Source organism: Anoplophora glabripennis, unplaced genomic scaffold (genome assembly GCF_000390285.2).
Source record: "Anoplophora glabripennis isolate ALB-LARVAE unplaced genomic scaffold, Agla_2.0 scaffold1284, whole genome shotgun sequence".
Classification (NCBI taxonomy): Eukaryota; Metazoa; Arthropoda; class Insecta; order Coleoptera; family Cerambycidae; genus Anoplophora; species Anoplophora glabripennis.
The window spans coordinates 60,846-86,018 of NW_019417363.1; the positions used below are offsets into that span (position 1 = coordinate 60,846).

Sequence of the window (25,173 nt, forward strand, 5' to 3'; positions counted from 1 at the left end):
TTCATCGGGGGAGTGAAACGTGACGTGGGGGGCCCTATACTTACCGTGTTAAATAATTATTGCTGCCAATGCAAAAAAAAATATTCTTTACGACCAGTAAGTAAGTAGGTTGAGAAATTTGCTTGTAGATATTGAATAGAATCAAGTTTAAAATACTTAAAATTATACAGGGCGAGCCATTAGTATGAGAAAGTAAAATAACTCCCTTGTTACTCATAATACAGAAAAAAAGTTTATACACAAGTTATACAGAATCAAGAAACCTAAACTACAAAATTAATTTGATACCTACAGATGAGTAAAAAGGGTCACGCCAAAAATTACACTTTTTAAATGGAACACCCTGTATATTTTTAAACACATGGATTTCCAAGAAAATTCTATATATGGCAATATAAACAGTTTAACATTTTAGTGCGGGGTTGCCAAGTTATGTAGAAAATTTTTCGAATTCTGGAAAAAACATGACCTCGAAGAAGTTGTATTAACTTTCAGCTACTAACACTTGGAACAAAATATTTAAACAGAGTATAGCAAATGTTAGACAAAGGCTCCTATATTAGCTAATATCGATATTTTATACAGGGCATTTTTTAATAATACGATAATTTTTAGAAAGTTTAAACTTGATTTTCTAAAATTTTTCAAATGGAATACCCTGTATTTTATTGTTCTATTTTTTTTTCACATATCGGTCCACTTCAACTTTTATTAAGCATGTTCTATATCTAAAATTGTTAGTTTTTAAGATGTAGCAACATTTCTGAAGAAATTAATTTTTATTATTTTATAGAACACCACAAATAAATATTAACTAATAAAATTAACTCAAAATGGAATGATAAATTATGAATTAACAAAGTTGATCCAATGTGACAGTTTTTTCCAAAGCCATTTCGTGCGACCGAAAATAATAAAAATTAGGTTTTTCCAGAAATGTTGCTATATCCTAAAAACTAACAACTTTAGGTGTAGAACATACTCAATAAAAGTTGAAGTGGACTGTTATGTGAATAAAATAGAATAAAATACAGTGTTCTATTTGAAAAATTTTAGAAAATCAAGTTTGAACTTTCTTAAAATGATCGTATTATAAAAAATGCCCTGTATAAAATATCGATATTAGCTAATATAGGAGTCTTTGCCTAACATTTGCCTATAACTCTGTATATTTTTGCTCCAAGTGTTAGTAGTAGAAAGTTAAAACAACTTCTTTGAGGTCATGTTTTTTTCCAAAATTCGAAGAATTTTCTACGTAACTTGGCAACCCCGCACTAAAATGTTAAACTGTTTATATTGCCATATATAGAATTTTCTCGGAAATTCAAATGTTTAATAATATACAGGGTGTTCCATTTAAAAAATATAATAGTTGGCGTGTCCCGTTTTTACTCATTGCCCTGTGTATTTTAAATTAATTTTATCCTTTAGGTTATTTGATTCTGTACAACTTTTATATAAACCTTTTTTCTGTATTAGGAATAACAAGGGAGTTATTTTACTTTCTCACACTATTGGCCCACCTCTGTTAAATATTCAATTTTTTGGCATTAATTAAAAACAAAACCAAATCGATAAATAACTCGAGGATAATACACAGAATTTGATTTCACATTGCAAAAATATATCTCAATAATAAGAAATTGGCTGCATTTTTTCGTAGCACCCGATCCTCCTTAAGTGTTACTAAGGACTGTATTTATTTGTAAATTAATCTTTGTCAGCTGAATTGAAAAAATATGTATATTTTGCAGATGGACATTGAATTTCTGTAAAAAAAAAGTGTTTTACACCACTGAATTATTTACATTCATTGTTATGTGAGTTTCAGATATTGCTGAATTTTCTGTATTACATGTGAGAAGTGTTATCCAGTTTGGTGCAAAATGTGCCTGAAATTGACATTTACTATGAATGGTGAATATCAAATTCCAGACACATTGCATTTATGTAATGTGTTAGATAAAAATTACCTCTGGGTCCAGTCTTGGCGGAATTGGTGGTGGTGTGACAGATATTCCTTTTTTTGCAACTTTTGGTAGAATAGCCGTTGCTGGTGGTGAAGGTTGTTCATTGGCAATATTTAATACTAACCCCAAAGGTCTTTGTCCCCCAAGACCAAGAACTTGAGGATCGGGAGTTTCTCCTGGTGTTTCTGGTTTATCTAGTATTATTTGATCCTGAAATAGACCAAAATACTTATTTTTTTAAATAAAAAATAATACTGCTTTTATCACGTACTTTGCCTAAAACCTGTACATAGATCCAATATTATTGTAATATTTATAAAAATAAAAAATACCCAGTAAAACTCTTACACGATTTAAAAGGTAGTACAAAAAAATTTTTGAAAATAACGTTTAATCTGTTACCAGATTTTTGAAAAAAGTCGACACGAATGTAGAATTAAGGTGACAAGTTTAAGTCAAAATTATGCAAGGAGTGATCCACTAGCCAGAATAAGTGTACGTTTGATTGGAATACAGTGATATAAGATGAAATACAGATGCAATATTATAAAATATTTTTATTCCAGTGTATACGGAATACATTCGAATGACGAATATATTGGAATATTGTAGAAAAACTTGGAAGACATGGAATAACCAGCATTCAGAAAAATATATTTTAACGGTTTTTCTCAAAAAAAAACACAGTTCCACAAAAAAAATCGAACAAAATTACTTCTGGGGTATGACTATGTCTACCATATGTTTTCGGTGTTGCTGAATTCAGGGTCCATTAAACCTCATCACGTCAGAATTTTTATAACTTCAAAAAATAGTCCCAAAAACCCAATTAATATATTGACCACTCAACTCCTATAACCCCTTGATCTTATAACCCCGACACCCATAACCCGGTAAGAAAGAGACTTTTGTTAGAGGAGCCTATGTTTTGTCGAACCCAGTAGTGATGTGTCGTAATGACCGAATTTTTTAAAAGACCCGTGATTGTCCCGTTCACGTTGCGTGACCCTATCGTTCATTGTTCATTTGAGCGCAAACTCAGTGTCTGCATATCTGAAGTGGAGGAGAGCTGGTGCTGATACAGAATGAAAGCCAAGAAATATCGACTAACATCTATTGGGTATAGGTACTCTGGTCGGTATTGTATGTTTCTGATCTGAAATCTGAATATACAATCAAATGATGGTGCAGAATGGATTATTGCCATTTGCTCCTCCTTTAAAAGACATCATTTTGGAACAAAGTTGCATTTTGCCTTATCACCAATACCGTGTTCAGTAGAAAATTCCCATACTCTACTTCTTTTTTTGTTTTCAGACATTTTTTAAATTTTAACCAACAGTGGAATATATAGACTAGGCGGTATCTGTTTTGGTTTGGGTGAATCGTATATCCACGGAGATTTTTGGCTTTTTGGCTTTCAAATATCACTAGAAATGAAAATTTTTCTATGCGCATAAAAAAAAAAATGTGGGCTTAACTTTTGGTAGCACAATATGTTAAAAATATTCGAAAAATGTCATATTTTTCTCCCTATTTAATTATGTATCTTTTCAAGAGTTGATTTTAGGCGAAAATGGAAGAGGAAAAAAATGTTTGTAATTAATTTTTTTACAAAACATGACTAGTTACAAATCGAATGACTCATGATTATTATGGAAAAAATCGCAGAAATAGGGTTAAAAACAATGCTTCTTCTGGAATTTTTTTGGGGTATTTAAATTGGGTATACGACCTTTATACTTGGCTCAAGAAAACTTCATGTTATGTAGAATCTTCACACCAAATTTCATTAAAATCGGTTGGATAGATTTTGCATAATTTTGCAATCTATTTTGAAAAAAATGTGCAAATTTTCAAAATTTTGCACGGCAAAAACCAAAGCCCTTAGACACTTGAAAATTTAATCACATATAGAAGGGCCCTCAAGCTTTAAAACTTTTTTTGAAAAATTCGAATCCGTCAATTAGGAGAGCTCTGGCGCTTGTTTAAACATTGGTCAAATTTTTGTACTTATAAACAATTAGAATAACTTTGTGAATATTCAATCAAATCATATTTTTTAAACCAGGTTTTAAAAGTTCATGGAAAGACGCTTCTATTTTAAAAAAAAACAGATCGATTGATCAATTAGTTATGTAGTTATAGCTGATCAGTTAACCGTCATTTACACTAAATGTTCGAAAAATACCTTTGGTATTCCGAGTACTTACGAGGTCTAAGATTTCAATACTTTTCTTCATTGGCAACTTACTTTAAAATGTGTTTAAAGTTATTTATGCAAGCGAGAAATTCAAGAAAATCGTACGGGTGGTTGTGGTGGGGGAAGTAGAGAGCGCAGCCGCTTCGGCCTGCTCGAAATTGAATCGACGAGTCCAAAACCACAATGTGCTTAAAAATTTTTTATATCTCACCTTCTAGAGGTTCGATTTTATGATTTTTTTTTAATTTTAGTGTATTTTCAAATGCCTATCGTTAATAATTATTGGTATTTCAACAGTCCGATAATTATTTATCTTTAAACTTCCTTTACTTATCAACTTTATTTTTCTATTGTATCAAAAGTAAGTGCATAAAATTATATACTGCTTATCAAAGATCAAAAACAAATTTATTTAAATATTCTGAAATTGTTTAAACAACAATTATTTTCAAAATATGACAAAAATTGGTAATATAATGAGTTAATTTTTCATTTGCTTATATTGTAAACAATAAATAATATTTGAATTATACTTTAATCACAAAAAAAAGAATTAATATTAAAAAAAGAATCTTTCATTTCAATATATTATTTCGTATATGAAAAATACGACCTTGAAAAAATAGATACACATATATACCGTTAGGAAAAGAATCTCTACAACCTGTCTGTATATAGTGTTATTTTTTTAAAACCTGACATAGGCCAACTTTTTTATTTGAAGTAATAGACTAGTACTTCCAAATGCAAAGTTCTAGGAAATAACTTGATAAGAAAAATTATTTGTAAATTTTTCTTATTTTTTTTAAAGAAGAATCTTTTCAAGAACTTTTAAAACCTGCTTTAAAAAATTTGATTTGATTAAATATTCACAAAGTTATTCTAATTGTTTATAAGTACAAAAATTCGACCAATGTTTAAACAAGCGCCAGAGCTCTCCCAATTGACGGATTCGAATTTTTCAAAAAAAATTTGAAAGCTTGAGAGCCCTTCTATATGTGATTAAATGTTCAAGTATCTAAGGGCCTTGGTTTTTGCTGTGCATTTGCAAATTTTTTTTCAAAATCTAGATTACAAAATTATTATGCAAAATCTATAGAACCGATTTTTATGACATTTGGTGTGATGATTCTACATAACATGAAGTTTTCTTGAGCCAAGTATGAAGGTCCTATACCTTGTTTAAATACCCCAAAAAAACTCCATAAAAAGTATTGTTTTTTAACCCCATTTTTGCGATTTTTTCGATTTTTACCATAATAATCATGATTCATTCGATTTGTAACTAGTCGTGTTTTGTAAAAAATTTAATTACAAATATTTTTTTCCTCTTCCATTTTCGCCTAAAATCAACTCTTGAAAAGATACATAACTAAATAGGAAGAAAAATATGACATTTTTCGAATTTTTTTAACATATTGTGCCGCCAAAAGTTAAGCTCACGTTTTTTTTATGTGTATAGAAAAATTTTATATATGTGTATATGTATAGAAAAATTTTATACTGTCTGGACTAATAATACAATTAGCGAACTTGCCTCAAAGGCTGCTGTTATAAAACTAAACTAAATAAAAATTGTTTTAAATTTGAGATATAGTATAGGCGCTTTTAAAGTCTCCTCTCAATATCTGTATTATTTTTTTGCATATGCATTAAGCAATACATTTTCTGATGTTATTTACATTTATAAAAAGTGTCTGGAATTAAATTATGCATGTTTCTTTAAAAAAAATACAAATATAAAAAATATATGGCCATAAATCTATCAGATGTCGATAGTGCACATGCAGGTGCAGGAAGATATTAGCTGCCACAGGCCGTGACAAAAAAAGCATTCTATCGTACACGGACTGACGAAACGGAACACCGAATGATACAGGTTGGATTCGATACTATTTCGATATCATTCATATGAACGGGTCTTCCCATCACTAGAATCCAGAAAGAACGACGAGGACGTAGAAGGCTTCTGTTCCCTTTGGGGTGCTTTATTAGATACTGGGGATCCGACCCCCTGCATCATAACTTTTTGGACACCGTTATCCAAGGTTTTTGCCAGATGACGGAATACGAGCTCTGTTAGAATCTGTGGCCAAAGAAAAAAAAATTGGTATACCTGCAGCGTTGGAAATCTAATCACCCTCGAAGTAGTCTCCTTAGGGCTCCACACACTTCCCCCAATGGCGGTGCTGCCATTGTTGGAAGTATTCTGAGCAGGCCTCTTTCGGAATGGAGTTAACTCGGGTCGTTGCAGCCATCATGTCCTCTCTTGTCTTTAATCGCTTTCCTTTCAATGGCCTCTTGAGTTGGGTAACAGCCAGAAGTCGCAGGGGGCCATATCAGGAGAGTAAAGAGCCTGTCGAACCACAGGAGTCTGGTTTTCCGCCAAAAAAGTCTCAATCAAGTGCGAGGAATGTGCTGGAGTATTGTCGTGATTAACGCGCCCATTTCTTCTTGACCACAACTCCTATCTATTGCACTGCACAGCATGACGTACGCGTCTGAGGACATCCCTGTAGTACTCTTTAGTGATTGTTTGACCCTGAGTCAAGCAGTCAGCATCACTTTGACGTTGCTGCGCACTTGGCAGGCCCTCTTTGGTCTTGGTGATGTGGAATGCTTCCACTGTAACGACTGGGTTTTGGTTTCCCGGTCATACCCATACACCCAAGACTTGTCACCAGTGATGATAGTGTTTGTGAAGTCGGGGTCACTGTACTCATATGTGGAATCCAGCATGTCCTGTGAGACTTCAACACAAAGTTGCATTTACTCCATCGTGAGCAGCTTTCGCACGAATTTCGCTGCAACTCTCTTCATGGCCAAATCTTGGGTCATAATGGAATGTGCCGATGCCCATCTCTTCCGCAATTTCTCAGATAATAAGTAAGTCTTTATTTCAAAATAGGCCGTACCTAATATGTATATTAGTGTACAACAATGAAATACAGAATACATCACAAAAGAAAAACAGTATGTCAAGTCTGTTAGGCGACATATCCTAATTTCTTACTGGTGTGGCTCGCTCTCTCCACCGTCTTTAAACCAGTTGTACCACTCCTTAATCTGTACGATGCCCATAGCATCTTCCGAATGGTTTCCACTTGGCTATCGCCCAGTTTCTGACAAAATTTGATGTGGTAGTGCTGCTCCAGTCGTTCCGTCATTTTCCATGCAATAAAGAAACCAACGAGAGCACTACACACTACCTCATTCAAACGCTGCTTGCCAGCCACTATAGAAAGACGGGGGAAAAAAAAAATTCACACCTGCGCACATACGTTCAAGATTTTCACAGAACAAAATAAGGTCGGATACTTTTCTAACAGACCTCGTAACTTCGTTGCCCACCGTCCACCACATGGAGGTGCCCTGGATTGCAAACACACAAGTAAGTAGTACAACAATGATGTATGAAGTTTCGATTCATGAGAGTTCGTGCATAAGTCTATTCCAAACTGGGTTTTGAGGTTATGGGGTTATGGAATCTAGAATACTTACATCTATAGATATTATATGTTCTTTTGCAGGAATTCTAGAAGACTGCTTCATCCATCTACCCCATGTTACAATATTGATATTCATTTGCTTAGCCCTTGGCATGACTTGTTTAAATATTCTCTTTTGTCTCCGAAGTTTTGGTCGCTTAGAAACCATGGGATTCAAAAATTTTATCTAAAATAAAGAATGAGTAAAAAGTGGCAGTAAAATCATATTTATTGGTACAGGGTATGTAACAACAAATGCCTATTTCTAGGAAAATGTTAATTATATTCTTTTTAGGTTATTCCAGAACTTAATAGGAACGTCGTTTCTAACTCGTGACATTGTGGAAAACAACTACTACGTGAGCTGTAACAAACAAGAATCAAAGTCGTTCTAAAAAAGAAATAATAAGACTAAAACTAATTTAATAATAACTATTCAAGATGGGCCCCACTGATAAGTTTCCAAAATGGTAACTGTCCGGGAAGGGAAGAATCCTGTTTAAGGAACATTTCCAGGAAATGTTTCCGAGAGGATTTAAGGAAGTTTCTGGGAAATATTTCCGTATTATTTTGAATTTCCCCCCAAATTATAACTATATAACATAACTTTAGGAATTATGTTGTATTGAGGTTATCGATTAAAGCCATTTTTGAATTTAGTGCATCAATGCATCGTTGGTGTCTTTTCATGTTATTTGCACATTTTTTTAAAGTTACCAAAAAAAAACAATAAATACAAATAATTGCTGTAGATGTTAAACAATTTCCAAATTTCCAGGCATCAAGTACCTACCTGCAATGCCAAAAAATAAGTCTATAATTATAACCATTAATGTTGCCACAACTTGCAATAAGCACACGTTCAAAAAACAAAAAACAGTCTGTAAGTGGTGGGAAATATTCCTGGACAATTTCCCTGGAAGGTTTTCAAGGAAATATTCCCTGGGATTATTCACGGGAAATATTTGGCAATATTCCTGAAACGTATTTTTGGAATATTCCCAAAAAAATATTTTCCCGGGAATTTCCCATCTCTAATGACTATTCATAAAGCTAGAAAAAAATTAGATCATGTAGTCTGTCAGATACGTGTGGTCCCTAAGAATGATCAATTTTACCAAATCACACAACCGGCACAGTCTAGATTTTTTCTAACTTACACAACCTCCAATCGGTACCTTTTTAAAAGGGTATTCAGAGCTTTGGGTGTTTGACAGTAATAACTATCACAGAGTAACGAAAACTGTATTACCCGCCCAATACTAATTACCTCAGCAAAAAGTAATCCCTGAGGCTCCAAATGTAGTGCCATCCCATGTCTTTCATCATCTATAAATTCTTCAAGTTTCAAAAATTTTATACCACATAAAGATCTCCAATCTCTCCAATAAATGCCAATTTCTAATTCTCTTGATTTATCTAGTTCAATGGAAAACCTAAAAGAATTGAAATTTATACGTAAGATTATTGTTATACTCGAGATCCTGAAACCCCTTTTCATGCAATAAAATTTTATTCGACCTGGGTCTGGCCGGACAAACATGGTGATATGGTCCCCATGACTAATGTGTGAAATAATATAAGTTTTAATATTAGCTTATAATGATAACTTCATACATATGCTCTTAAAAAATCAAATTGAATAAATACCTCTGGTCCCAAGCCTGTTGTGAACAAGGTCTCCAACTAGTTTGAGCGACTGTGGTATTGTCTAACTTTAATACTGCCATAATTTCATCACTGACTTCTTCCTTAATACTGTAACTTTTCAAAGATGTGCGTCCTGTAACTCCCTTCTTGAAAAATCTTAAATCCATAGTGGTCGATTGATCCGCATCTTTCCGAGGTCTTCCAGGCACATCTTCGAGAAGATCTTGACAACCCATCAGCCTAACTTCTAATGTTCCAGTCACTGCGGCGCATCTACTAAATGATGACGTATATATGTTTGTATTGGTTATTGTCTCTTTGAATGGTTGAAGACTAGTATAATGAATAGACACAGGGCTACAAAGTAGAGCATTTGCCAGCTCCTCTTTGAGTTGAACAGCCATTGGAGAATCGGACGGCAATTCTGCTTTTCTCAATTCTAACGATCTTTTTAATAAATCTAACTTCATGCTACTCGCCCTCAAACCCTCTTGAGCCTAAAATATGAAACACGTTATTGTCCAGGGTGAGTTTTTTTCACTGATATCGAAAATTAGAAGAGACACTGAGTATCAGTCACAAGGGGAAAAACTTTCTGTTGTACTAGTTCAATTTAATACACTTCTCGTTTTTTTTTCTTCATAGCTAAATAGACATTTAAAATTTTAGTAAATGATTTTCAAATAATAATTACATTCAAAATTTAAAATTAACTTCATAATTATGACAAACTATGCATTTTTTATACAATCAAAAAGATTTTTGTGCTTTCCAACATAATTATCAGCACAATTAAAGAACTATAAATATAGTATATAGATACAGGGTTAATGGTTAAAAAAACAAATCATTTACTGTAAATATCTTCTGAAATAATAGAGCTATTTTAACTAAATTTGGTGTATTGGGTCAAGTTTCCATAAAATACTGTAATATGAAGACTTTTGCACAACCAATGGCGGAGATATGGGAAACACATTCGACTATTTTATAAAAAAAAAATAGTAGTCTTGTGTAAAATAATAATTGCTTATATTTTCTGAAAAAGCATGCCTATAAGAACAAAAAATACCTCTTACATTTTGTCAAATTAGTCGGATACTGTGTGTTAATGGATTTTTTAAATTCCTGTTAGAAATATTTTGGCTAGTTTCAACTATTTAAATAAAAAATAAAGTAGCATCCTTCAAATCATATCAATACTTGATTATTACAAAAACTTCAATCATTAATTTCCATGTTTTTTAGATTTCTCAAACATTTTTTACCGCCAGTAAATTTTTTTATGTGAATAACACCGTTTCAATAAATAAAATTTAAAGCAAAAATAAATGTATGAAACAAGTTACAAAAGATGAAATACACGAAAATTTAACTAAAAAGTTAATAACAAAATTACATGATAATTCGATGTTAAAAATTAAATTAACAACAGATTAACTAATGACTATTGCTGCTACTAAAATTATTGAGTACATTTCATAATGGGTGTCAAAATGGGCACCATTTGCCTCAATACATGCCCTGTATGATGTTAAAATATTTTCTATCACGCGCTCTCGCTATGGGACCTATAGTGTAGGGGGTTAGGTGCACGGAAAGTGCTAGATAGTACAACAGCGTGATGTTATTTTCATAGCGCAATGCTCCAGCGTTGCGCTATGAAAATAACATCACGCTGTTGTACTATCTAGCACTTTCCGTGCACCTAACCCCCTACACTATAGGTCCCATAACGACTCGCATTTGTGATAGAAAATAGTATGAGCAACTCGTTCGGAAAAGTTGCCATAGCGCCACTTGGGCGCTTTCCGCACTCGCTTTGCTCGTGCGTCAACTGCATCCGCGTGGCGCTATTGGCAACTTTTCCCCACTCGTTACACAATGTACTATAATTGTATGCACTGGATCTGAATCCTGTCTTCTTTTCATTGGTCACATGCAGTTCTTCTGAATTTATTTGGACTTCATACACGTAATTTTTAATTATACTCCATATGGGGAGCTGCCCATGGAATATGGCCCTGTTTGCCAATCCATCTGGTGGTTGACATTTAACCAGTTTTCAACTACCCTACCAGAATGAGCAGGAGCCTCATCTAATTGCAATCACATATTCTTCCTTAACCCTTTCACTGCTGCAAACGTATTTATTCGCTAAAAATTTATGGGGCTAAAACTGCTCCAGACGGATTAATTCGCTTGAATAGTTAAATTGGATCAGGCTGCTCAAACCGTATATATTCGCAACCATGCGCGTGACTCGGTTGTTGTAATTGGTATGGGGAATTTTTGCAGGCGGAACTTATAGCGATTGTGACAAATATTTTTATGGAAGAAGGTACTGGTAATAATGCCAAGATTGTTCATCTCTCTTTCAGTTTCTATTTAGTACAGCTGTCGATATACTGTATTTATTTAAAATAAAATCGTAAAATTTATCGTAAATCGTAATTTAACACAACATAATGTAAAACTATAATTGGTCTAACTCAGGGGTGTCCAACTTGCAAGGCCTCAAGGGCTAAAACTAAAACCTTTGATGTGGTTGCGGGCCATATAATAATTTTGTTAAAGTAATAACAAAATAACGTGAAGTATAAAAATAATTAAAACAAAAAAGGAGTATTATTTCTTTTATTGCTCAACAACTACATTTTTTTAGACAAAATTTATCTTAAAAAATCTAAGAGTCAAGAATGTCAAGAACTAAGACAAACATTGCAATAATAATGAAAAATTGTAAAAACAGTGTTAGAGAGACCATAAAATATAAATCTTTTTTCACAATGGCAGCATTTAAAAAAAATATATGCTTTTCGTTAAACATTACGCGGGCCACAACTAATAGCATCGCGGGCCGGATGCAGCCCGCGGGCCGCCAGTTGGACAACCCTGGTCTAACTGCTCCAGACGTATACAGGGTGATTTAGTCATAATGTCATTAATTTTAACTACGTATTCGGAAGGCTTAATAAAGACAGAAAATCGGGAAAAAGAATTTTTTATTCGACTTTTAAAAATTAAGGAAATCAACCCATAACTTCCGCTAAGAGGGCGGCCCTGCCAGATGCCCGGATGCACGGAAAATTTTGTAATGTAATGTCAGGAACAAATTGTCAGCTGAAGCGAACAGCGTTGCCAAGTTCATATCATAATCTGTGGTTCACATTTAATTAATCCGCTTTAGTATATGGATACATATGTACGAAACCAATAAAATGCAAGTAAATAAAGGATCATGCTGCATTTTATTATAACTAATTTTAATAATTGTATTAACTTAGTGCAAAATGTTTTAACAAGCCTGACTTCTCGAAGTCAACATTCGTTAAAAGAAAATAAATAAAGCAGAGGTTTGTAGGCACGCTGTATTTTATAAAATAAAAAAAAAGTCGGCACACTAAATACCCGAATATACTAAATACACTACACACGGTTACAAAACCATTACCTAACAATTTAAAGCGTTTATTCAAATGTACCACCCTCCATATCTCCCGCAAAGGAGTTAACATAACACATTTTCAAAAAGTTCAAGCTTTAGAACCAGCTGATTTCCCCAATCGTCTTGAATTTTGCAATTGGTTCCTAAGTGCAGCAGAACTTTATTAACAAAGTGCTCTGGACGGATGAATGCTGTTTTATTCGTGCTGGCATTTTAAACAGGTAAAAAACATAAGTATTGCTTTCTCAAAAACAATAAGTGCCTACCTAGGTTAAACCAAAGTTTAGATTTACACTAAAGTTTACATTTATTATGTAAACTTTGGTTATACGTAACTGCATATTGAATAATAAATTGAAATACTAAAAGTGTGTATTATTTAACATAATAAATTATAAAACGTGAAAATGTTAATAATATTAAAAATGATAAATTGTAATAACCGTACATTCGAAAACAATCATCCCTAGTCATTACATTCAATTTGATGACACGATTTTCCTTTGATAAAAGACCGACAACTTTTTGCTCTACTTTGCATGGAATACGATTCTACTACAGTTCGTGTTAGTCTAGGAGCCAGATCAGGTTCCGTGTACTAGCTATAAAAATAAACTTTTTACAGCCATTTAATTTGTTGATAACAATTAAACTGACCACTTTCAGGCTTTGCGACCAAGTTTTTTGGATTCAGGAGGTCAAAATACTTTAGAATAAGTTGTTTGAAGCCGTGGCACTCTGGCTGGCAACGGACCCCTGTCTGGCTCCTAGACCAAAGTGCACATGCAAATTAGAAGGTAATTAACCTCGACACAGGTTAGCTTGGGTCGGAAACACGTACCGAGTTGTTTATTTGTCTCCATCCGATTGTATTTTTATCTTCTATTACTTACAGTCAATATTTAAATACTTCACCCTCTCTTTATAATTTATCTAGTGAGTGTAACTGTTTTGTAACTTCAATATTAAATTTTATTTAAAGTGAAACAGAGCTAATTTCTTTGTAGCCATAATAGTCATATTTGGTCAGATGAAAACCCGCACACTACTTGTCGGTTTAGCTTTCAGAGGAGATTCGGTGTCAATGTATGGGCAGGAATATATGACGATCATTTAATTGAGCCGCATTTTCTACCTGAACATCTGAACGGGCCGCGTTACTTTCAATTTTTAGTAGAAGGCTTACAGCAAATAAAAAAATTATCACTATGATGTTAATAAAAAATGATTTTTGGCAAGGTATGCTCAGACCTCCTCAAGGTTCTTGCTGAGCAACAATAACAATTTAATATGTTGATTGCATAATTATAAAAAATAATTTATAGCATTTTAAATTATTATTGGCCGACGTGACCAAACCGTTTATTTATTGTCTTTATATGAGTGAAAATATATAAATACGGCAACATTGCATCTAGGGCGCTTTGTTCATATCGTAGCCGGCTGACGTCAGCCGGTCAGTAACAGACTGAAAAGGGGGTTAAATAATGATTTGAAAATATTTTTTTTCAGCTTGAACATGCATTTAATTTTTTTTTTTAATCACGCCATCGTATTATACTCATTTTTCTTTATCTGCTCTTAAAATGAATGACATTATGACTAAATCACCCTGTATACTCGCACGCAATAAATTTTCGCGCACGGCGCGGTAGCTACGTTCAGACGTATTGCGCAGCGAATGGGTTAAGGCTAAAAATCTAGCATCAAATAAAAATCTTACTCAAGAAATTGAAGAAAGCCTAATAAGTTGACTTTTACTTGGAAATTAATGATTCTCTTGAAGTTCTTGTAATAATCAAATAATATTATTGATTTGAAAGATGCTACTTTATTTAAATTTATTGAATATTTCTAACAGGTAATTAAAAAATAACAGACAGATATCGACAAAACATAAGAGGCATTTTTTGTTCCCATCGGCATGTTTTTTAAGAAAATATAATCAATTATTATTTTGCAGGACCGCACTATTTTCTTTTTTTTAGTTTCCCATATCTCTGCCACTCTTCATAATACAGCATTTTATGGAAATCAGTTATTTGGAAAAGTTGTTCAAAATGTTTAGTTTAGTTGCTATCTTCACTTAAAAATTTTTCTGGAGCTAGTTATCTCAATACAGAGTGCTAAATTCATGTCACAACTACACAAGATTTGTTTCTTATCCACCATATTTTAGGTTAAAAAAACTTAACAAACATAGTGTCCAACTTCACTTGTATTATATACAATATACCTACAGTATTAAAATGTGGGAACATATAATTAAGTACTTAAGGAAGATACACGTATGTTAAATATTGATTGTTTCTCTTACCTCTGTCAAAGCTCTCCTATCACTCTTCTCTTTATTTCCATTTTGTAGCAACTTGATAACATTTTTTGCTCCTTCCACCACAGCTGCTTCGACTCTTAATCTATGCTTTAAGTCTTCTATTCTATCCTCCAAAAGAGGTTCCAATTCTCTTTGGGACAAATCTCCATTATCATTATTATCAGTTATAAGGCCTCGTGATTTTAAATCAGTATCATGTTTTAACTAGAAATATTGAAGCATTTATTTTAAGATTACAAATTAAACGTGACGAATTTATAATATAGTATCTTAAGTTTGCACATGATGGAATTGTGCCAGCAAAGACCAGATTGATAAAATACAGCGGTCACCCGCCATTTTAGAGCAAATTCCCTGTTATCAATCTTGAAATATAAGACTGAAACTTTAATATATTTTTATAAGATGTAAAAACTATAATTGCTTACTATAAAGAGATAGGTTGTTTCAGGTTTTCTTAAAAAGTGAAATATCAGGATAAAACTTTATATATATTAGTTTGAAGAGCATAAAAATAGCTACATTTTGATGCCAAAAAGGGCATTCGATATATTTTTTTGTTATCAAGTTATTCGCAAATTAGTGAGCAAAAAATAAATAATGATAATGAATTGAGGAACAAGACACTAACGAAAAGACATTTAATTACCAAAACAAAATGTGTTTATAAAAGAACCTATCTAAACCCACGCGATGTTCCTAACACTGCTGGCTCAGTATCTTACCTTGGAATACCGGCATTGGTATCTCAGAATTTTGTATATATTATTTTCCAGAGTAACAGTTTCAAACAAAATTTTTTAGTTGGCCGTGAAAATGTGACAATAGTTTATTTGACCTAAACCTAAATTTGGATAAATAGCGCCAATAAATAACTAAATAAGGTATACCATGTAAACAACACTTTTGTTAGAAATTTCAAACTTGTGTTATATTCATAAATTTTTTATGCTGAATAAATTTATATAAAGAAAACTATAGCATTGCGTTTAAAATTTTTGAGAAAAATCCATAAAACGGCATTCTTTTGAAATAATGCTATCTATAAGTTTCCATATTGACGTAAATGACATTACGCATTCACCAAGAGATGAAGCATGAAAAGATCTTACCAACAAGGTATAACTCTATGGGCTTTACCTATAACTTCTCTCAAGATAACTTGGTCTATTAAAATGGCTTTATTTTCATCCAAGAAAACCACTCTTGAATTAAGATATATTCATTTTTAGAAGGAATTGAAGCTAGTTAACTTTAGAACAGTTCAGTTACATATTAAGAAAAAGAAAAAGGAAATGAAGTTGTATAATGCAAGTAAAGTAAGTAAAATGAAATAGTGTAATTGTATATGAGATTCCATTGACATACAATGTAAAAAAACTAATCCCAACAAAGTGATATCAAAAATATCAATAGTAGTTAGGTTGTAGTTAGCGACCTCTAGCAGATGGTCAAGCATTATCAACACAACGTATTTAGTGCATCTTCAAAAACTTACCTGTATTTTGCTTTCAATACATTACATTGTTTTTCAGACAAAATATGTGAAAATTTGTTTTAAAAATTATCATCTTTAATCTCAATAATAAAAGAAGATAGACTCATGGTCCACAGGAAATAGAAATATATTATTTTTTTCCATCAGCCCCTGAATTCATGATACCTTTCCCAAAACACCATGCATATTTTTTTTGCCTGACAGAAGGTAAAAAAATTAGCAAGTGAGTTTCATTCCACAACTAAAGCTTTAAAATTTCTAGTTTGAACTTGAAATTTCGAGTTGGAATTTGGAATTTTGTGTACGAATTCAAAATTTTGTGTCCAAGTATCAAATAAATGGATGGCCCTTCTATGCTTTCATATGAATGTTTCAGACATACTGTATATGATAGTGATTCGAAGTAGGCATCACCTTTTAAATTCTACGTGATTTTTTAATTGATTTCAATGCAAGTTTGATTGGTCAATATAATGATTTTAAATGAATAGGTACACATAGCCAAGTTACCTTATTACATTCATCTTTAGTCTTATTAAATATTACAATTTACATATTGACATTGTTAGGGATTTGATATTCCCGCAAAATTGTTATGTGTATGTTTGTATATCAAGTAGTGGGGAGGCCCTTCACTGAAAGAAGGCGCATCTTGGATTGCCAGTTTGCATCCAGCATCTCATGTATGTAGATGGTTTTTTTGTATGTTATAACGAAATAGATGTATCGTACGACTCGTTTTATTTAAATTTAAATACAGTCCACTAAAGGTTAACAAATGCAAGCAGTAATACTCAACAGACATTTTATAAAAAAATTGTATGTTATCTTAAGATTAAGTGTTACTTTTGTGCAAGAAAATTTTGTATTTGTTGAGGCGAAGCGCAGCCATGCAAAATTGCGAGACAAAAGACACTTTTAATCCGAATAAAACATGCTAATTTTTCTCCAACCGAAATTTATGATATCAGACTTTAGTACTTCTAAAATAAGTTAAAGATATCATATGAGTTTGTCCCTTTCTTCGTTTGTTTTCTTTCAAAAGGATTTTATAAATGACACATTTGACATTTTAAAGCGCGATATTCTCGGAAACTGTCAAAGATAGGTATAAGACATAATACATATTTTAGTGTTAGTTTCTTTAGCAGAATTGAAAACAAAAATAATATACAGGGTGTTCCACATGAAATAATAAAGTTTAGGGCATTTCCGGTCAAACAGGAAGTGACGGTCAGTTTTTTTATGATTAAATTTTGCATCAAATTCAATGATACGCATGCCCAAAATTTTTAATCGATATCTTTTTTCGTGCCTAAGCTAGAGCCTGGGTAGTAATCTCGTGGTCATCCGGTATATGAAGATTTAAGTGTACCTGAGGAGATACTTGAGCGTGTGAAAGAGGTTTCTTTGAATCTTCTCCCAAAGAAATCTCGAGAAATTTATTAATGAGTCTACCAACGTTTTATGGATAAGTGTAAAGAAAAAACATTAAGTTGTATTCAGAAGATATATTGATGGTGTACTTCACAAACTTAGCAAATAAAATGTAACCGTCAATGCTTTGGTCACAATATTCAGTGTTGTGGTCAACGTTGGATATAAAGAAGGGGATTAATATAAGCAAATATTCAGTTACGTGTTTTTCTCAAAAGACAAAATGAGAGATTGTGTCCCGAAAAAATTGTGAGTATTTACAAAGGAGCAAGTTGATTGCTTTTTGAATAGTGAACCTGATAATTTATATTCGATTATGAAGGTAAACGCCTTAAAAATAAAAGAACAAAATTTAAAAAAAATAGGTCGTCCTAATATTGATGGTTGCAGGCACATGCCGTTCTGATGAATTAGTCAATTTAACAATTGATAATGCCAAAGATGTGAAATCCGCCTTAATTATAAAAATTCGCAACACCAAAACCAAGAGAATGTGGTCTCTTTTACTATGCTGGGAGATGATTATCTAAATTTTTATTGAAAATATGTTGCTTTCCGTCCACCCAATTGATAGAATATCAATTATTTCTCAGATATGTTAGTGAAAAGTGTCATCCAATGGTGGTTGGCTTTCATAAAATGAATGCTGTCTGGCAAGTGGCAAAATTTTTGAAGCTGGACAACTGGAAAGAGTGCAGTGGACACCCATTACAACGAACGTCTACTACCCTTTTAGTTGACGGCGGTGACCTCACTTGTCTTAAAAAATACGGATGGAGATCGAGCAATGTCGCGAAAGGCTAGATTGAAGACTCACTTTTGAATAAAAAAAAAGAATACTGAAAGTTGATAGTGGTAATGATAAACCAAGCATCGTCGTCATTTCTGATTTCACATCTAAAAATAATATAACTATTAATGAAAACGTATTTGACTGCTTTGAGAATTGCTCCAAGAATGAGGGTAGTGGCAGTTTCAGTGGTTTATTTAATTTTAATACTTGTTCAAAATGTGTATTTAATATCTGTGGATAAATAAAAATTATTGTAAATATTGTTGCATAAACTTTTATAAATTAAACCTTGATTAACACTTTTAATCTAAAGATTAAGGAAAACGGTAATCTTAGAGACTTCTGACAGTCAAAAAATGTCAGTCCTGACAGTTGAAAAAAAAAATTAAATTTTTATGAAAACAAATCTAATTTGGCAACATCGCACAAAAATAAATGACCCAATTTAAAAATATAACTTACCTTTGTAATTTTCATTTTTAAATATTCTATTTTTTTCTTAGAATCTTGCAACATTTGTTGGGCTTCTGCTAACAATTTCTTATCTTTTCCAATAATGCTCTGAATCATATTTTCAGCGCCTTGTTTAACTTTAAGTTCAATATTAAGCTGCTTTTCAAGGTTTTCAATTTTGCTGCAGTGATTAAAATTTGATTTATCATAGTTCTGATTATCTGATATTTTCGAATCTAAAAAACAAAATGTATTTATATGTATAAGATGTAACAATATTCCGACAAATTTTTACACGAGACTCTCTGATCAAAAATAAGAAAAGAAGTTCAAATCAACAAGGTTTTATCATTTTTTTTACTTACTGTCACCTTTATTTTACTCGTTTTTTTTTTAAGAAAATTCATTCAAACTAGATACTTTTTTGTTGATCGATGTACGAAAAAATCTACAAGGTGGAATATTTTTTAAATTACAACCATCAGGTCTCTTCAAATTTTCTTATCGTAGCAACATTGACTCTTCTTTTGAAAAAGACAAATTTTCTTGTTTATCTCATAAATTTTTTTGGATATATTTATTATTTGGATAACATTCATTAAAATATGTGTTGGTAAATTTTAAGTAAAACATAGTTTAAAGTCTGCTATTCTCTTTTTCTCATTTTTAGTCAAAGAATTACCTGTAAAATGTTGTCAGAATATTGCAATACTGTATATAAGTGACAAGCAGAAGATACATATAAGGGAAATATTTTTATACTATTACATTTTGATAAGCACAGGTCTGGATTTAGAGGGGGCTACAACTCCGGGCCTCACTAGATCGGGGGCCTCGGCAAGTTCTGTTTTTTTTTTAAAATCAAACCAAAAGTCTATGTTTTGAAGTTCTATATCGGCAAGTCGCTGATTGCGTGGCGTGACCTTTTTTTTATTAGACTCAAATCAAAAATTGTAAATTTTTTAAAAACTATTTTCTTAATGTTCGGCACTTCGTCCACATTGACCTCAAGAAAATATGGTAACTTTAAAATAGCACGTCGTTATCATAGAAACCCAATCTGCATTTAATAAATTATTTTTCATTAGTTTCGCAACCTAAGATGATTAAAAATAAATTATTTACAATTAATAACATATCTACGTACTAACGTACTATTAGTTAATATTTAATAGATCATATAAAAAAAAATTATTATATTTTAAAATATGTTAACCAAGTGTAATATTTCCAAAGATGTTGAAAATTTCGCGGAAAATCTTTACTCTGTCCCTGTATAATATGAACTTGTACTGAACTTTATTAACTACAAACATAGTGGTTTCAAACCAAAATCAATATAAACTTATTTTGTATTTAACTTACTATCATTCATTGAGGTGTTTGGAGTGCTTTGTCCTTGAGTCAGGATAATCTGTGATTCTAGCTCACTTAGTTCATTTTTAAGTTCAGTTAATTTCCAATTAGAGTTTTTGACGATGGTAGCAACATGATTAAGAGATTTTCGATCAGTAGAAACACCTCTTAATTTTTCTGCACCTTCTTTAATTTTCAATTCCTTTCTAATTTCTTTTCTTATAATGTCCTTTAATTCCTCTAATTTATTAGGTAATTGAGCATCGTTAAGATTGTCAATAGACAATCCATATTTATGGGACAATTCATAAACCACTGGGTGTTTGATGTAGTCCCCCTATAAAAAAATATAAATATTTTGAAATTTATGATTAATTAAAAATATTAATATGTAGTTTGTGAATGATAATTTTCAGATAGGTTTTAATAATAATGATACTTGTAATACTAAATAATTTATTACAATTAACTGAATAATGGTGGTAATTAAAAGGCAAGTGACATTCCGGGCACTAGGAAAAAAGAAATCGCATTTTGAAATTATCAGGGTTTCTTTAGAACACTTTGAGGTTGAAAAGTTACAGTCAATATCCTTAGTTATTCCATTATTTGCAAAATTATGTCAAGTTCTTCAAATATTCCTAATTATGCAATTTTTTACTTTTCTTTCAACATTTTCTCTTCGAAATTTTTTTTTATCAAAAACCAATAATTGGAACTTGTAGAGAATACTTTACAGTTTTCAAAACCCTACTTGGATTTTCTGTATGATCAATATTTCCAGAGTAATTAATTGCTAAAGTCAAATATGATTTTTTTTGCTTTGATCGAGGATAACTCAGCGACAAATCATCGTAAGGTGCCTCTGGAACTACTCAAATTGAAGAGATATAAATTATCTAAAAGGGCCATATCGTGAAAAAATTTATTGAAGTCCATAGACCTTTTTGAAGATGAATAAATTTTTTTTTTCGTTAGTTTTCTTATGATTAAAACCGTTGATGCTAAAAAATTTTAAACTCCAGATCCGAAAACTAGAAACTTGAAGCTTTAATTTCCTTTTTCTTGATTCTCTCTATGACCATTTCCTTCCTAGTTACAGCTCTTTGAAAATCACCCAAAAATTTGGGATTTTTTTAATATTCCTTCATTTTTGTGGCTAGTGTAGTAATGTTACATTGAAAACACTGTAGAGGTTTTTTTTAAAATAGCAAAACAAGTCTGTTTTTATTTTGAGGAAGATGCAATTGAGATAAGTAATAAACAGTTCTAAGCCTACACAATGGACTGAAATACTAATAAGAGAACTGTAATTTTTTTACTCGTATTCGTATATTTTTTTCTGTCCACTTACTTGGTCCCGACAATGACTTTTCTCTAATCAGGAGTGAATGTGTACTGAAAGATCGTAATAAGAGAACTCCCAATGTTTTACTAATATTCGTATATTTTATTCTGAACCCGTATTACGGCCCGACACTGACTTCTGTCTAATCAGAAGTGAAAGTGAAAAACCATAATAAGAGAATTCAAATTATTTATATGGATATTTGTTCCTCAACAATGAAAAAATGTTATTAGTTAAATTTATAGCAATTTTTTTAACATTTCTGAAAATACTAATGAACATAAAAAATAATTTCAGATAAATATGTGCATCACAAAATTCTTCCATTAAATGTTTTACACAAAAAATTTAGTATATAGAAATACAGTATTATTTTTATTTTTTTTAACATGCAATGATTTTTTTATTGTGTTGAATTCTCTTATTTTCAAACTTTTTTAAAAACTTAGATGAACTGCGAAAATGAGAATCACCGGAAGACAGAAACACAACCAGAAATTAATTGAAAATGCTAACTCTGTTGATCCTGTTATGGGGCATATATGGATGTGAATTAACATCTGGTTTATAAGTGAAAGTAGATAAAAAGACATATCATGTCCCAAATTTATTGCCTACTTTTTGTTTTTAAATAGACTCCACAGATAAACCAAATTCATTTGAGCCCTGAAGATAGCATGCGCAGTGGCAATGTGGGGATACTATACTTTTACTATGGGTTACCTTACCTGCTGGCTGCATTTCCATCTCATTCATATCAAGTACTTACACTCTCTTTTTGATTTGCACATTTCGAGACTGAAAGAAATTTGTGCAGTTGCACATTATATTTTAATTCCACTTCAATAAAATGAATGTAAAAATGATTATTAAATTTACATTTAGGTATTTAAAAATTTTTAACAAAGTTACAATTCAAATACAAAGATCTGGCAAAAACAATACAACATTTGACTATAGTGCACACTGAATATACCTTCATTTATGGTTGGTTTATAAAAAAGTATTAGTCCTAACTTAGTCTTAGTCTTAGTATTAACCTTTACACTAATCTTAGTATTAGTCCTAAGAAAAGGTACACGTTTATAAAAACAATGTGCGGTCCTAATTTTATTAAGATTAACCAATGAGCGATTCGACTACGCGCATGGCTAGTAATATCACAGCATAATACTTGTTTATTATTCTGTGGTAATGTTATTTTATTTGTTTTGTTGGTGAGTGAAAAGAAAAATATAACCTATTACTATGGTAATGGCGTATTGGCGACCACCATAGACAAAGACAGGAGGTCACTATGCTACGAAATGCAATACTTGTGCATGCGCACTTCTCAGATCTTAGTCTTAATCCTAGAAAAATTAAAAGATGCGAACTTTCAAGGTCATGTCTTAAGACCTCCTTACGACTAGGGATTTTTATAAACCGATACATTACATTCTGTACATTTAACTTTTTAGGACTAAGATTCAGGTTAAGTTACGGCTAAGTTAGGACTAATACTTTTTTATAAACCAACCATTAGTCTCAACACACATCAAGGCCACTAACAGTAAAAGTGTAAAAAATTCAAAAAGCTAGAGAAAAATTATTCATAACAATCTTAAAATAAACTTAATCTTAACAATTTTTCAGATGTAAATATCAAATCAAAAAATCATTTTGTTTCATGGATTTTCCTTATTAGAGTACCTAAATAACTATAAATAATAACTTGTTATTTTACAAAGTTATGTTAAAAGCATACTGTGGGGTGCAAGCTAATAAAAAAAACAGTTGAAATAGTCGGCAAAGCATTGAAATTGTTAAAAATGTGTCAAATTTTCTAACCATTTCCTACAATCAGATGTCTAAAAGGGAGGATCGAATTTTTAATCGGGGAAAGTCATATACTTCTTGAAATGTTTGAAATATGATATAAAATTTTTACTCTTCAGTTGCTTCATACATTAAAATAAACATTTTTGAAGATTTAAATGGTAAAAGGTCACTAAATAATTTAAAAAAATAAATATATAACCTCTCTAGAATTTGCAAATAATTACACATTTGAAATGTATTTAGTACATCTGAAAAGTTTAAGTCAAGTCATTACTGTTGCCAAATATAGTTTAAAGGTAATAATGTATTACACCGGAATTGGATACCTAAGTATATTTGTAATTTTCATCTCACCTGATAATTTGGGTCAGCCATTTTAACTACAAATCAAATTTGCATCGCATTAGATATTTAGATAAATGATGGTGGTAATACACTATTAGTCATTTTCTCACAATATTACAAAAGGCACTTCTTCATATGTAATTTCACCCAAATTGGACTGCACTTGTAATAGACCAAAATCCTTAATAATGTTCTTAATTTATTCTAGTACACAGCTTCACATCTTAGCAGCACATGATTACTAATCTGTATTACTGAACGTACACAAAACATATTTCAAAGTCTTTTCTGTTAATTTAGGCCTTTCACGGCACTCACCAAGGTTTAAAACAACTCGATTTCATAAAAATTTTCCATCATCTCAACATTACTACCTCAGAATACAGAATATTCCCTGCATTCTGATGTACACTGTATTACTAATAATATACGGAATACCTATTTACAGGGTTATCAGTTTGTTTCTTCAGTCTGTCAAAAGTACGTATTCCGATTCCACCGTTTTCATTAGTGTTGGAGGATCGTTTGAGTCAGGGAGACTATCTCCATGGTTTGAGTGAAAAATAACATAACGAGCGTTCAAATAAAAACGTGGTCAAGTTGGTTCTGAAAATTTGGACGTAGGGCGTAGCGTACAGCAAATGAACTTAAACGTCATCTGTCAAAGCGCTATATCGCCCCTATCAATTTGAATATTTTCGTTTTAAAAAGCGTTTAAAATGGTGTTTTCTCAAGAACAAAAAGTGTTTATCATAGAGTCCTACTTTAGAAATGGACGCAAGATTGATGGAATATGGAAGTATTCTATTGAGGAATGTTTCATAGAATTTCAAAATCAATTTCCCGGCGTTGTTGAGTACAAAATTTTTCAAAGTGCAGTTCAGCGTTGTGTTAATGTTTTTCGTGAAACGGGCAGTGTAACAAGAAAAGAAGGAAGCGGCCGACCTAAAAAGCGGACTGAAGAATTAAAAGAAAATGTCCAACAAATAATGGAAAATGCGCCAAGAACTTCTGTACGTGTTTTATCA

At 31.8% G+C, this 25,173-nt stretch overlaps 1 protein-coding gene across 2 annotated transcripts in view; it reads right to left on the minus strand.

The window, feature by feature from the left end:
• The window catches only part of LOC108915393 (serine/threonine-protein kinase N), a 67,049-nt gene extending 42,427 nt beyond the window's left edge, over window positions 1-24,622 (minus strand). The window contains exons 1-8 of one of the 2 annotated variants that reach the window (XM_018721412.2): window positions 24,155-24,622; window positions 20,641-20,968; window positions 19,285-19,511; window positions 15,077-15,298; window positions 9,312-9,808; window positions 8,932-9,097; window positions 7,675-7,848; window positions 1,974-2,180 (exon numbers count right to left, since the gene is read on the minus strand). In XM_018721412.2, the coding sequence (XP_018576928.1) occupies window positions 1,974-2,180; window positions 7,675-7,848; window positions 8,932-9,097; window positions 9,312-9,808; window positions 15,077-15,298; window positions 19,285-19,511; window positions 20,641-20,968; window positions 24,155-24,175 (1,842 nt within the window). In that variant the 5' untranslated portion in view covers window positions 24,176-24,622. Of the gene's footprint in view, window positions 1-1,973; window positions 2,181-7,674; window positions 7,849-8,931; window positions 9,098-9,311; window positions 9,809-15,076; window positions 15,299-19,284; window positions 19,512-20,640; window positions 20,969-22,707; window positions 22,747-24,154 lie in introns of those variants that run through there. The other variant, XM_018721411.1, reaches the window with a different exon arrangement.
• Between the last annotated feature and the right edge of the window lie 551 nt (window positions 24,623-25,173).